Here is a 15,257-nt window from a genome sequence, read left to right as displayed (position 1 = left end):
CAAATATAGACCCAGAAACATCACACACACACACACACACACACACACACACACACACACACACACACACCTAGACATATCAAATTGAAAGCAGCCAGAGGATATATGACTTGGAGAAGGCACTTTATATAGAAGAATAAAGATACAAATTATAACAGAATTCATGGAAATATGCAAAGCAGTGCAGTGACATCTTTAAGTTATTAAAAAGTGATTTTAAACATTTTAACTGTGACAGTGGTGCCTTGGTTATTTGCTTTTCCCAACATGGCTTTATATTTAAATTCCCACTGAAATATTTATGAATAACAAGATGAGCTTTGGGACAGGAGGTTGCTTCACAACAACCAGGAAAGGTAACTTTCTTTGTGGAGAGAGCAGAGAAAGCCATGTTGATGATAATTTATTAAAGAGAGAGGGGGAAATTGTAGCACCTGCCAAACATTCAGGAGATAAGGACAGGAAGATGGAAAGTTCAAGTCTGAGGCCAGTCTGAGCTATATAGTGAACTCTAGACTAGCCTCGGATACATAGAAAGATCTTGTCTTAAAAAAAAACAACAACAACATGCAACATAGTGAAGCACCCCCACAGTCTACTCTGGAGTTCAAGATCTCACGTTCAAAGCTAGTTTGCATAGTGAGGCCCTAACTCTAAACTTAAAAGACCTGAAGATGTAATTTAGCAGCAGAGCACTCATCTAGCAAATGAAAATAAAATTACTATCAAATAATGATTTAAAAAAAAAAAAAAAAAAAGACTGACCATAGTCAGGCAGTGGTGGCACACAACTTTAATCCCAGCATCTGGGAGGCAGAAACAGGCAGATCTCTGAGAGTTCAAGGCCAGCCAGGTCTACAGAGCTAATTCTTAGACAGCCAGGGCTACACAAAGAAACTATCTCAAAAACAGATGACTAAGAGACTGGAAATTGAGTGGTACAATTAATATGATATACTGTCTACACTTAACATTTTTCAATTCTCATAACAGAATTTCTTTTATAAAGGAAGGAACTGCTTTAGAGATATCCAAAAGAGGTGAATGCGTTCATGACATCCTAATGGATTTCTCTGATTTTTTTTTTTTTTTTTTTTTTTTTTTTTTTTTTTTTGCCTCTAAGTAATTCTTCCTCCAGCCTTTGATGCACAGAAAGATATACAAGTCTTCAATGGATTTGAAGAAGTGCAGCCAGTAACCTGCAGGCAGTAACATCAGCCCAGTGCCTACCAGTGCCAAAGCTCTCTTCTCCACATAGAGAACATCGTCCGGAATCCATCAGATTTGAGAAGAATCTCCATCCAGCAGGGGTCTCATACACAGGGACCTTCATTGATTTAGCCACTCTGAAAAATGAAATTTGAGGCAACCATCAATTCACATGCCTAATTTCCTTTATTTTCTCAATTCAGTAGGAAGTCTTATGATCTATTTGGTCCATAAGTACATTTCAGAACAACTTGAATAGTTGTTCACAGCTAATTTTGAAGCTGTGAGTTACAGAGTAAGTAGCATCCTTCAATGCTCTGAACTCTGCTTCCTCTATAATACAATATATACTAAGTCAATGCATGAATGATTCTAATATCAGTGTTCCTATAAATTTGGTAATATCTAGGAATGCTGATGGCTTCCAGCTAACAAATATACTTTTCTTTCATAAAAGATGTCTCACTCCGGCTGAAGAGATGGCTTAGTGGTTAAGAGTGGCTGCTCTAATAGAGGTCCTAAATTCAATTCCCAGAAACTACACAGTGGCTCACAGCCATCTATAATGGGATCTGATGCCCTCTTCTGAAACAGAGACATATGTATGGACAGAGCACTCATACCTAAAAAGATACATAAATAAATAATTTTAAAAAAGATGTTACACTCAAAGTCAGAAAGCCACCACTCGGTCAACCTGATTAGTGACTGATCCATGTAGACTAGTCAAAAATCTGTCATTTGTCCTCATTTTGGTACAACTTTGTGAATCTATTTCAATTCCAGGGCTCCTTGTGTGTTGGCTGAAGCCTTTGCTGTGTCTTCAGTAGTTAGGTGTCTATCTGTCTGGTCATATTCACTGTCCCTTTCCTATAATTTGGATATGACATGTTCCCTAAATGCCCATATATTAGGACTTGGTCCTCAGCTCAGCACTATTAAAAATTATGAAATGTTTGGGATCTTTGGGAGCATGACCTCCAAAGGGCTTTCTTTCTTTCTTTCTTCCTTTCTTCCTTCCTTTCTTTCTTCCTTCCTTCCTTCCTTTTTCTTTTACTTCTCATGAAGTAATCAGTTTCCTGAACCATGTGCTCCCACTAATGTAGGCTGCATCATGGTAGTCACAAAGGAAACATGGTCCAGTGATAGTGGAATGAAACCTCTAAAACCAGAACAAACATCTCTTCTTTTTACATTGACTGTCACAGGCATTTTGTTACAGGAACAGAAACCTGACTACTAAGTGTTGATCATAGAGGCAACTTACATCTTTAAGGTAGAAAAGAATAAACTCTCTACAGGCAAATTTCTCTTAAAGCCATTTCCTGGAGCCCCAGTGTGTGATGTGACTCAACGAAGTTGAAATTTGACAAGACCGATCGATCACTATTTATAATAACTGAGACAACATAAAATACATGTCCTAGGAGAATGGACAAATAACTTATGATATTGAGGTGGTTAATCTTAATTGTCTACTTAATTTGATTAAGAGACATCTAGAAGATTAATGAAGCGTGCCTTTGGGTAGGTTGTGGGGGTGTTTCCAAAGATAACGATGTCATAGGGTTGTGACCTAATGGTTCAATGCACTGATGGGAGTCACATTACAGTAGACTGCTCAGAGGGAGCACAACTGTGGGATATCAATCCTAGCTGGAGGAAGTAGGTGCCCTTGAGGACCATATCATCAGTCTGCTTCCTGGCCACCTTGTGTGGTGAGCAGCCACTGCCATATATTCCTGAAACCATGATACTCTTCCGCATCTCAGGCATATAACAATGGCTCTAGGTAACTCAAACCAAAACTTGAAGCTTTGACCTAAAATCAGTATTTCCTTAGTTCAAATTACTTTCTCTGGCATTTTGTCATGGTAATGAAAAGCTTACTAATGTGGATATATAGATGCCATTCATTAGGCACCAGCCTGAATGAATGAAAGCCCAACCAAAGGAATGTGTGCAATACTGTTTTGTAATACTTAGCTACTTATATGTTCATTCAGCTCAAAGGTTCTAGCTCATCCCCTTCTCCACAGCAATTGCACTTATGTCCTGGGAGGAACAATGGAACAGCCTCTCCACAAACCTTAGAACAAAGGAGGATGTTCAGAGCTGCTGACTTCATCAAGAACTCGAAGAAGGAAGAAGAAATCACACAGAAACAAATGGAGCACACAGGAAAATGTGGGTCATAGTTAACGTAACAAATGTAAACTCGCAAGAGTGCCAAATAGAATGTAACACGGGGAGAAGGGGGTGGGGTGGGGGACAGGCGTGAGGACACCTGGTCTTTGTCCAAAATATTCTTGTGGGTTCAAAGCCAAGTTGGCAGGACTGAAGGGAGGGGAAAGGATTTCCCCAGGTCCCACCCTTCCCAATCCATCACTGTCAGGAGGGCACCAGGCTGGATTGTAAAGAACCAGATACTTGTGGAACTATGAGACATAGTTGCAGCTATGCAAGCTGAGATAAGATGGGTAATTAAATTCCAGGACCCTGAGTGTAAACTGATTGTGCCCTGGGGTCAGAAAGGAATTCCCGTCCCTACCCTGAACTTGGGACTTGTCCCAAGCACAGCACTCAGCAGACACTCTGGGTTAGACCTCCTGTTGGCAAGAAGCCCCTGGTGTCCACAACCCCTGAATACAAAAGCTGAAAGTGAAACAGTTCACACAGCCTTTCCCCAAGCAAGTCAGGAGCAAATGGAAAGCCCTGCCAAGGAAGGGGAGCATAGGGAGACTGTGGAGGCTGCACCCTCCTGCCAGGGGGAATGAGCCCTGCTGGTGGCTAACAGAATAGGCTGCAGTAAGTTATCTCTTCAGCCAGGGTTTTCAGACCTTCTCAAAAGTGATGTCTTAGCCTCACTCTGCAACAGCTTCCCCTACTCCTCCTGGTATTCTGTGCTCCTAAAATCTTCTCTATTTCCCAAATCAGATGTTCCTGCCTGCCTTCTGATGCTGCTGGGTAGTGCTAGTCCTTCTATGCCATTCATTTAACTCAGATCAACCATCGGTTTGACAAACCTATCTTGAATGATCTGCCATCTGAAAGTCTGCCTAGATACATTTTGTCCTGCTAAAAACAAAATGCCTGAGACTGATTTATAGAGAACAGAAAGTTATTTCTCATAGTCCTGGAGGGATGCCCAAGAGTACAGTGCCCATATTTGGCCCGGTGAGGAATTTGCTATGTCCTCACAAAGCAAAATACGGAAAGTAACTTGCTACCTGCTCCATGTAACATCGTCCTTGAGGGCTGTAATTCCAGTAACAAGGAAGGAACCCTGCTGGCCTCATTGTCTCTTCAAAGCCCCCTCCCCATTTTGATTCTTTCAACACCTAGGCTCTGGAGGGGATTAACTTTCAACATAAATTCTGCAAGGGATCAAAGTTTCTCTGGCACTCCCAGTTGATTGTATAACCCTACAACAACAAAGTTGTAACAGATTTAAAGATGACAAGATCTGGGTTCCTTTGCATATATCCAAATGTCACCTTTGTTAAGCACCAAGCCATATTCTGGGTTCTGAATTCTTTTTTTTTTTTTTTTCTTATTTTACATATTGATCCCAGTTCCCTCTCCCTTCCATCCTCCCATGCTCCCCCCCACCCCTCCCAACCTAGTTCCCATCCACTCCCCATGGAGGGTGAGGTCTTCCAGGAAGGATCATCAAAATCTATCAAGTCATTTGGGGTATAGGGCCTATGCCCTCCCTCGTGTCTTTAAGCTAAGGGAGTATCTGAATTCTTAACCTTCCTATAAAACCCTTCACCTTCACACTCTGGAAGAGATATATCTGTATTGCCCATATCCAACAAAGTCCTCAAGCACTCTCCATATTTTAAATTCCTATAATCATTTTTAAAAATTAAAAGTCCACAAAGAAACAAAATACAAAATGTAGGAGGTACACTTTATACAAGATGATATCCAATGGCCAATTAGCATATGAAAACTACCTGGAATTGCACACTAAAACCACAGGGAAGTGTCACTACCCACAATCCTAGAGGAAAAGAATGGCGTTACCAGTGCTGGAGAAGATATGGAATCTCACCATGGAGGCATGGAGGGATGCAGACTCACACTGACTACAGTATACTTGTTCAACACAGAACAGTGCCATACCATAGGATGACAAAACTGAGTAGGTCTCCACAGCGTAGAACCATGTAAGGTAAGCAGGGATTGGTAACATGGAGTAAAGAAGGCAGACAAATGGATACTGCAGCGTTCCACTTAGACACGGTGCAAACAAGGCAAAAGAAATCAGTGGTGGCAGCAATCAGGGTGCAGGGCGTCTGGGGATGGATGGTAAACAGTGACAAGGAAGTGTGGTTCTTCATTGCATGTGTTATGTGTATTATGGGGAAATTGCTTAGAATATGTACACTTGTTTACTGAGCCTTTTTTACACACACATTATACTTCAATTAAAAGTTTATTTTAGAGCTAGGCATGAAGACACAGTGCTCAGGAGGCTGAAGTAGAAAGACCAGGAATGTGGAGTCAGCCAGTCTGACTTCAAAGAATAAGATCTTATTGGGGGGTGGGGAGGAGGTCGGAGAGCGGGTGTAGGGGGGAAACCACAATTATTTAACTACTTTTAAAAGTTTATTTGCTTGAGAAATCCCTCTGGAGTATTTAAGATTAAATGCATGTTTGAATTAGCAACATTTTCGTACTCCTAGGAAACAGGCGAGCCCCCATCTGTTGCTAATGTCCAGCAGGCATGTAGCAGTCTTTGGGTTAGCTCTTCAGCATCCTTATGTGTTCGTGTTCACTCACAGAGCCCTTTGATGTCTGGCTGTGCTGTCTGCAGGTGTTCTCTAATAAAAGGCTTATATGAACTTGTACTTTAAAATCCCTTTTTAAAGGAAGCCTGCCCAGATCATAAATATGAATGAGACAGAGCTCATCCAAACCTGGTTTTCTAATAGCAGTCCCCCCTGACCTTTTCCCCTTTTCTCTTCCAGTGATAAAGCTTGAATTCCAGCACTGAGCTAATCTCTGAAGCCTTCTAACTGTAATCTTAAGTCTATTCTTAAGCCATTTTTGTTTTAATGGAATGACTTACACTCCCAGGTAAAATACACACAAACTACTGAGCAATTACACCAAGATGATTGCAAAAGTTTTTTTTGGTTGTTGTTGTTGTTTTGTTTTGTTTTTCAAGCATATACAAAATATAAGCAGTATTGTGTGACCTGGGGCCTACATCATCTCAGCATTTTCTAAACCTCAAAACCCTCATGTGAAATGACACCTTTCTGCTTGTCTTATCAGACAGGCTATAAGGATCAGATGTGACAGGCCACACTCTCACGGCTACAGAAAGGCCTCCTGAGTTACAACGTTATCTCTCTTCTCAGTATGGGATCTTCAGTTAGCCCAAAGGAGTCAGGTTTATCACCTGAGAATATTTAAAAAGCAAAGATTAAGACAACTGAATGTGGCTTGTCCCTCGATACTTGTAGGTGTTGGCCAACTATAAAGCAATGGAGAATTCCCAGCCTAGGAACCTTTGATGTTTCATCTTGACACTTCTGCATACTCATTTTATGTTTGTGCTGTCGGTGAAAGTAGAGAATCCTTCTCTGTCACATTTTCAAGCATCTGGCAGCTTAAGGCACACAGATTTCCGAAAATCCTGACTTAACTTGAAAGAAAAAAATAAAATAATCTTGGCTTCAGAAAACTGACCAAAGATCCAAGATAATATATCTGCAGAACTGAACCAACCATGGCTTTATTCTCTTTGACTAGTAAGAGATCACGATGCCCCTGTGTAGGAAACCAAGCTCGTGTTGACAGCTCCAGTGCAGCGTGGTTCTGATTGTCTTCAAATAATAACTTCAAAAAGATGCCTAGGAGATGAAACTAAAGGACTTAATGTCTGAGTTCTCAAGCACAGCAAGGAGTGGCCAAGATAGTTGTCCTCTGTCCCACTTCTGTAAGAGTGTACTAAAAACAGAGGAAAATAAATCATCTTATTTGGTTTCATTTTGCTTTGTTTTCTGACTCATAGGGACTTCTGATTGAAGCTATTAAAAAGCATATTTAATGCCTTCAGGAGACTTAGAACCAACTTATTTGCTTCTAGAGTCCAAGAGTGTTGAGAACTGACAAGACAGCTCTAACCTGGGACAAAGAACATTTCAGTACAACAAAGCCTCCTGAGTTTATAGAAAAGTGGCTTTTCTCCTCTTCTGGATACTATTAGGATCTTTTCCTAAATGGTACCCTAGAGACCTATGAAGGTAACATAAGAGACACCTAGACGCTGGGTAGAATGAACACAAAGAGGCTGTACACAGTGCTCACCGAGACCAGAGAAAATTAGCATCTGTATAAGGCTGTGCCATCACTCTGTGAGGGCAGAACAGAGTGACCCTGGCAGCAGTCTACACTGAAATGTCATGGCTCTTCAGGTTTCCCACAGCAAACATCTGCACCTGGTTCTCATGTTTCATATTGGACTCAGCTTCATTAGGGCCACAGAGACCTCAGTGTCTGCCCCTCGTGTCCTGTGAACCCACGTCCTACCGACCTCACTCATTTAAAGCCTAATCTTACAGAATAGCATTAGTAACTGACTTCCATGGATGACTATAGTGAAACTTTGAGGGTCCAGGTATGTGTCTATCTAAATGTAAAGGATATGTGATAAATTTAGTTGCATTAAAATTACAAACATTTCCTTTTCTGCCAAAGGTATGTGGAAAGAGCTGTAGGTTTAGAAAAGATACTTTCGATGTGTACGGAAGGATTCATCAACCTCAATAAAACGCTGCAAATCAGTAAGAACCTCTGAAATGACCCATGCAGTTCACAGAAAAGAGACTGATTGGCCAATCTGAAAGCATACAGTAAATCATAGGACAGTGGTCAGATAACATTTCACAGCCACGAAACACCAAAATAAAGGGGTGGGAGAGAGGATGGACAGAGGGGAAGGGAGAGAGAGAGAAGGGAGAGAGGGCAAGGGAGACTGTGTCTGCACACGTGTGTGTGTGTGTATGTGTGTGCGCGCGCGCGCGCGCGTGCACATAAAGGAGACAGAGAGAGGAAAGAGACGGGGAGAGAGACAGTATATGTGGGAGAGAAAAGAGGGGAGAGTTGAGAGTGGAGAGAAGGGAGGAGGGAGAGGACGGAGAGGAGAGAGAGTGAATACCAAGTGTTGGAGTTCATGGACAAGCAGAATCCCAAACACTGTCCACAAAATTGATATACAGTTATCTGAGCGTTTTGAATAGGATCGATCATGCTCTACCATCCAGCAAACCCACCCCTGGGAAATTCTCTAGAAAAACTTGGGTGCATGGTCAAAGGTGTCTATTCCAGGACTCTCCTTCAGTGAAATAAAGCCAAATCAGAAGCAACCTTACCATCCATCAAACAGGAACTCGGCAAACTATATTTAATTCATACCACAGCTCCTAGACGGTGTGACTCCAGGGCACTAGAGTGAGAGGATATAGCCTATCCGCTACCTGCCCAGGGGACATGGACTGTCCACTGTACTTCTCTTCACCTTGCATGCCTGTGTAGACAGTTCCTGTACAGAGCTCTCTTAACATTACTCCACTGGAGTGTCTTCTCTCTTCCCCATGGGACCTTCACAGAGACAAAGCATAAGTGACATGTACAAGAATCTGAAGTTACAGGATTGAAGGAAGCCCCATCAGAAGAACAGTTTTCTCCATCAGAGGAGAGAGTCTGAGGTTGGAACCGGTGGAGGAGGAGGGAGGCAGAGGGGCTCTTCACTACTGCTGATGGTCCTAGAACCCAGGGCTTCCCAGAACTCATTCCATTCGGTTCTCTCTGAGGGAGGGATGTCTTGTCATTCTGTTTCACAGGTAGAAAAGCTGAATGTACTGAGTACAAGTATCTTAGCCAAGTTCACAGAGCCAGGAAGGGGTGGAGTTAAAAGAGGACTAGGAGTCCTTCCTACCCAGATCAAGGCATTTGGACGTGACTGAGTGCACAGTGTTTGCTGGCTCTTCTGCCCACGCATCAGTACGTTTTAATGTCTAGCTCTATTTTCCACAAAAAGTCATTGCTTTTCCATCAGTTGCTTTCCTCATAATGCTGACTCATTAAATAAAATCTTTAAAAAAAAATAATATTAGAGCAGAACTAATGCGGGCTGACCTTTCCTGATACTTGCTGGCAAAACTAAAACCAATCCCAAGGGACAGAAGGAACCATGAAAGGTAGGCACAGCCTCAAACAGTCCCTCGATGGACATTTATTTTCCCAGAGCCCATGTGGAGATGGTTGCCTGGTAACTTGGTCTGGCTTCAGGAGAAACATCAGCTTGAGTCACCTGATAAGACACGGGTCAGAGTCATGTGATGGAATGAAGGTTTCGGGTAGGAAGTGTTGTTCAATCCATGACTTTCCAAACTTAGCATGGCAGCTGTCTCTCATGCCCAGAGGGACCTCCCTGAAGGTTTAGATCCCTGATGGTGTGCAAATGGCCCTGCTCAGAGAATCAACTCATAGAAATTGGAGAGTTTGGGCCTTTATGGATATTTGGTCTTCATGTCTAAGGATCAGGACCCTCTGACAGAGAGCTGAACATGTGCCTCAGTTAGGGACCAGATACAAACATGGTGCATTTCTTTCATGGGATTATTGGGCTGATCAGCAGAAGGGATCTTGTACTAGAAGCAGCTTGCTTCTAGTACAAGTACACAGGGGGGAAAACCCCCACAAAAACAAAAACAAAAAGCCTTTTGATTTAAAGTAGGAAGGGGCTTGCATTCCATCCATGCAAGTGAAAGGCACAAGAACTCTCAGGAAACACCCAGGCTGATTATCTACAGCTAGCCACATGGAGCACACTTGGACTTGCCTTTGGCCAGGGAGACACAGCTATGTGTTAGGTAAATCTTCCAAGTGCCTGTGCGTCCATGGTGGTACTGGGAAGTCCTGCTTGCTCCTCTGAGCCAGAGGATGGTCAGCCAGATAATGTTTGTTGTTGGATCTCTTTCTGTAGTTGCATAGTTCTTTTTAAAAATTGATTCTTTAGAGTTGCAAATATCTGAAACCCATTACTAGAGAGTAGTGGTGCTATCCCCCTAGGCTCTCTGCTCGGACTGTTGAGTGGAAACAGTAACTGGAAGATAGAAGTCTGCGATAATGCTAAGAAACACTCTATACAATTTCTTCTCTGAACTCTTTTGCCCTTGAGTCACACCATCTATGAGCCAGGACTTTTGGAAAGACATGTTGCCAGTTGATGGAAACCTGTCAGGAGAGAAATAAATGCCTGACCACATTCTCTTCTGTCAGACATCTACAGTGTAAGTCTGAAAAAAAAGAGGAGTCCATAGATATTATATAGGGGCCAACCTTCAGGCCAGAGGAAGGGAAGAAAGGGACTTGGGGAAAATGGAAGACACCAGCTTGAGACAGGAAAGCAGAGGGAATAGTTTAGGAACCTAAAACTCTACTTGGGTTGAGCTATGCGCATAACCCCTCATTTAATAATGTGCTTGGCAGCTTAAGACTCTTACTGTATGTAAGGGTCTTACCCATACTTCTCTACCTAGCAACCTGTTAGTGACCTAGAATCCCCACCCACATTGAGCTGTACACACTCCTCACTGAATAGTGGAATAAGCTTCTCTTTCCCTTAACAACTATCAAACCCTCCTTTTTCATGGACAGTTTCTATTTAAATAAACTTCAGAATACATCCATGAATGTAAGGGGTCAGTACAGCCTAGACTGGTTTGGGACACATGCTCAGTAAGACTAATGTTGTCCTCTGAGTGATCTTTTATGGAAAAAAAAAAAAACCTATTTACCATCTTACACATAACTGAGCATGAATGTGATTAAAATCAGATGTATCATGAAATAAAAAATGCACATTTTTATACAATCTAACCCTGACCATCAAAATAGAGAACAAGCCAGCCAGATGGAGCATGTCATCAACCTAAAGAACCAAGTTCTGTCTCCAGGTCCCACTCAGTGGAAGGAGAAGTTGTCCTATAAGGTACATACCCTCCCATACCCATACACACACACACACACACACACACACACACACACACACACACACACACACACACACAATTAATTAAAATTATTTAGCTTGGGAAAAAGAGGAGAAGAACTTGTGCTATGTCTCTACTTCTCCTGAAGTCTACAAAAGCCCCAACCAATACCCAGGCCCCTCCAGTACTGTCCCTCATGTGACCTACTGTTGTTATTAATAGTGTATTTCTTTCTGATATATAATATTGCTCCCTTTTTAAATAGTTTTCTTGCTACTTGGCAAATCTGTTTGAGCTTTTATTTCAGTTTCTTAAATAAGAAGTCAAGAACCTGGAAACATCCTGCCAGGACCCCAATGACCACTGGTGACAAGTTCTTCCCACTATTGGCTGGCTGTTTCCTCACTTTCCAGCTTAAACTGGCCAGTCTCTTGTGCTGCCCTGTGAGCTCAGCTAGGAACTGAAAGGAGTATTGCCCTGAATGTCTGGACACCTGGTCCCCTCCCACATCTAGGAGGACTTACAGCGCAATTGCTCTGGCTGGAAAATGCAGAGGTCACAGGAGCTATCAGAACACAGTCATAGGTGTAAACATGGTTTACATCCCAAACTCCTTAAAATATAAGCATGAAGAGATACACAGAATGAGACTAGAAGCTGAGAGTCAACCCAAGGCCTAGTGGATAACTTTCTGAAAGAACACAACATTTGGCTGAAAATGTTAACAATCACACTACTATTATGTACAGTATGTCTGTCAGTTAACCAAAGCCAGCACTGTAGTTCGGTGTGAAACGGCTCAGAAGTCTGCTGAAGCCACTCTCCCTGTACAGTGTAAGAACCAAAACTCGTCTCCCTAGACCACTTAGAGGAACAGCATACACTTCTCAGAGAGCACCCTCTGGGGTTGACAGTTGCATTCGGCACATGTTAGAAAACACTGGCTCAAATGAACAAAGCAGCTACCCTGTATTCAGATATAACACTGGTGTGGTTCAAAGGGTTTCACTCCCACTGAACACTAAGAACACATCAGATTCTATTCATTCACCCCAGGGATCAGGTCGTGAGCAATTGCTTTTTCCAAAGAGACTTAGGAGAAAAGTTTGAAGAGAATTCCAGGAAGCAGAGAGCCTACCCCTTTTAATCCTGAGCTTCAAGAAACTCTGAGCTCAGCAGAGAAAACAAAGGGCAAGTCCCCCCCCCCTTGACCTAGCCAGTGGGGACACCCATGGCCAACGCATGGCTCTCTGGTATCTGAGTGGTCTGGCCCTGAGTTGAAATCCCTAGGGAGGTGGGGGTAGGTTGAGGAAGAAGTTTGGAAAAGCAGCTGCTCCTAGACAGGGTGACTGTGCTCGCTACAGCTGAGACAGATCTTCTAGGTGGCCCTAGCTGTCACTGAGGGACAGGAACCAAAATAGGTTAGCAAAAATTCCTGACATTGGTGGAGGAAGCAGAAGGCCATCCACTGCCCTGTTGTCCTTCCCTGGGGACCTAATGGGACAGTTTGTATCGGTGAGGCTTCATTCCAGGTGGAGCCCACTGGGAGCTTAGGGAAAATGCCAGAACAGGGCAGGAGCAGAGAGCTGTTACTTCAAGAACTTACTGCCAGGAAGCAAGCCAGCCAGGCTGCTGGTGGAAGAAAGCCAGGGGCAGGTGGGAAAGCCTGTAGAAATATCGGGGCCTCTGACTTTGAGAACAACTATGTACAGGGATGAATCACTCCCTGCCAGTCAAGACCCCACACCTAGAGGAGAGACTGAGAATGCAGAAGGGGTAGGCAGTTACTGAGAGCCTTTATCTTGGCAGGCAGTACTCCAGCAGGCCAGAGCTAGAGCGTAGACAGTACCTGCAGACCCCTCTGTTACAGCTTCAGTACTGGTGCCCAAACAGTCACCTATGAGCTGAAGGCTTGGTCTGCAGGCCACGCCCCACTGGTAAGTGATGGAGCTCTGAGAGATGGGACCTTGGAGAAGGAAGCTAGGTCACTGTGGTCATACCCTTAAGGGAGTACTGAGACCTCGGGTTCTCTGCCTCCTTTTCCTCCCCCCACCCCAAGCCCCTCGTTCTTGCTCTCCAACTACCATGAAGTGAACAGGTCACCTCCACTATGTACTGCAACCATGATACACTGCGCCGCCACAGGCCCACAGCAAGAAGGCCAACTGACCATGTACGAGAAACAGAGACAACGTGATCCTCCCCACATTTCAGGCACACATTACAGTGAAAGATGAATAGCATGCCTTTCTTCTAAACCTCATTTCCAGCTATCCCTTATACCCTTACACCAGAACACATGAAAATCATGTGCTAAAATATCACAATAGTTAGCATTCAAATATAGGAGGCTGTCCACGAGATGGCCTCTTTCTTTTGTAGTAACCTTATAAAGGATACATCCAATGCAACTGCATTCAGTAGGCTCTTCACTGGTTCACCTGTGTTCCAGTCCCTTAAGGACATATTTAAAATAGAAAGAGGGGCGCCTACTCTCCTAAGACGTTCACATCACTGAAGGTGTCCCTAAAGGTCTTTCACCATCTTAAAAACCATTAAGGACAAAGCATTTATTTCATTTTCCTACAACCCTGTGGCTGGTTCAATAGCATTGCATTATGATAAACTCTGTGAGTATGGCTTTAATTGTGTGTGTGTGTGTGTGTGTGTGTGTGTGTGTGTGTGTGTGTGTGTGTGTGTGGCCCCACCCCATTTCATGTCAACATATTAAAATAAATCCACATTTCACATAAATCTGTACTCTTTGCTCCAAAAGCATCTTGAAAGGATTTCTGTAATTTTGCATTCGAAATGATGAACCTCCAAGTCACTCATTTAATTAACTATTGGCAATGCTCTCTCATCCCTTGTGCACACTCGAGAATCCTTTCAGAATGAGAAAATGCAGTCTATAAATTATTCTCAAGTGTTATAATGAGTTCCTGAGTACTAAATTTAATAATAAAATGACATGTTGCATTTTTCTCATATTCAGTTAGGCAGCTAATCATGGGAGAGTTGCAGTTTTCTTCATTTTAGAGCTCTTAGTGGGATTTAGGTCACTTACAGGCTTATGGATAGCAAAAGCCCAAGGCAAGAGACTAAATATGGCAATGAGGAATAAATTAGTGACCCTGGCATATTCAAGGTACAGAGTGTGGGTAACAGAGAAGGGTGTAACCCTCACCAAAACCTTGGGTTATCTCCTTGATAAAGCTTGAAGGACAAGACTGTTTCCCATCTACTGCAATACTACACACTATACTTGTTTTCAGAATGTCCTAAAACCTTATTTCTGAGTATTGCATTCTACAATCCTCTCAGCCTTTGTCAATATCCAGTGCAATTAAACATGCCCATTAGGAATACTAGACCCACATGCAAGCGTTCCCAGAACTTTAGTCTACTGCTGAAATGTTAACCAAATTTCTTGAAAAGTTCAAAACAGTTGAAACAAAAGGTGGTCAGACCTGTGAGTAGGAAGAGTTTCCAATGAGTATGAATGTTTTCTGTGCAAGAAAAAGAACCAACTTCAAGTCCTTAGGACACACCAGCCAGCTCAAGAGCTGCCAGCACAGCTCCAGGCTTTGTGAGAAACCCTATCTCAAAGAAAAGGGGGGAGTGATCTTCCTCTGGCCTCTGCATGTATATGCCTGGTATACATGTGCATAGACACACACACACACACACACACACACACACACACACACACACACACACACACCAAACACACCTCCAAAACGAAGTTAAACAAATAGAATAAAACATATTGTTCATCCCCTATGATGGCTCATATGACAGAATCACTTCTGGCTTTTCTAGAGTGGATTAACAGAGGGGATTATGATGCCCTGGGCTAGAGGTCCAGATTGAATAAAAAGGAGAAAGTGGGCTGAGCACCAGTGTGCATCTCTCTCTCTCTCTCTCTCTCTCTCTCTCTCTCTCTCTCTCTCTCTCTCTCTCTCTCTCTCTCTCTCTGCTTCCTGACTGTAGATGGGATGTCTCCCACCCCTGCAGCCAACACTTCCCCAC

General features: G+C 43.0%; 1 protein-coding gene across 1 annotated transcript in view; it reads right to left on the bottom strand.

Annotated features, from left to right (window-relative positions):
• Positions 1-15,257, bottom strand: part of Pgm5 (phosphoglucomutase 5) — a 148,993-nt gene that overhangs the window by 58,800 nt on the left and 74,936 nt on the right. The window contains exon 7 of the mRNA XM_051199775.1: positions 1,231-1,346. Within this exon, the coding sequence (XP_051055732.1) occupies positions 1,231-1,346 (116 nt within the window). The remainder of the gene's footprint in view (positions 1-1,230; positions 1,347-15,257) is intronic.

This window comes from Phodopus roborovskii, unplaced genomic scaffold, assembly GCF_943737965.1.
Source record: "Phodopus roborovskii unplaced genomic scaffold, PHOROB, whole genome shotgun sequence".
Classification (NCBI taxonomy): Eukaryota; Metazoa; Chordata; class Mammalia; order Rodentia; family Cricetidae; genus Phodopus; species Phodopus roborovskii.
Note: the sequence above shows the minus strand (reverse complement) of the source record. Positions and strands in the feature narration are given on the sequence as shown.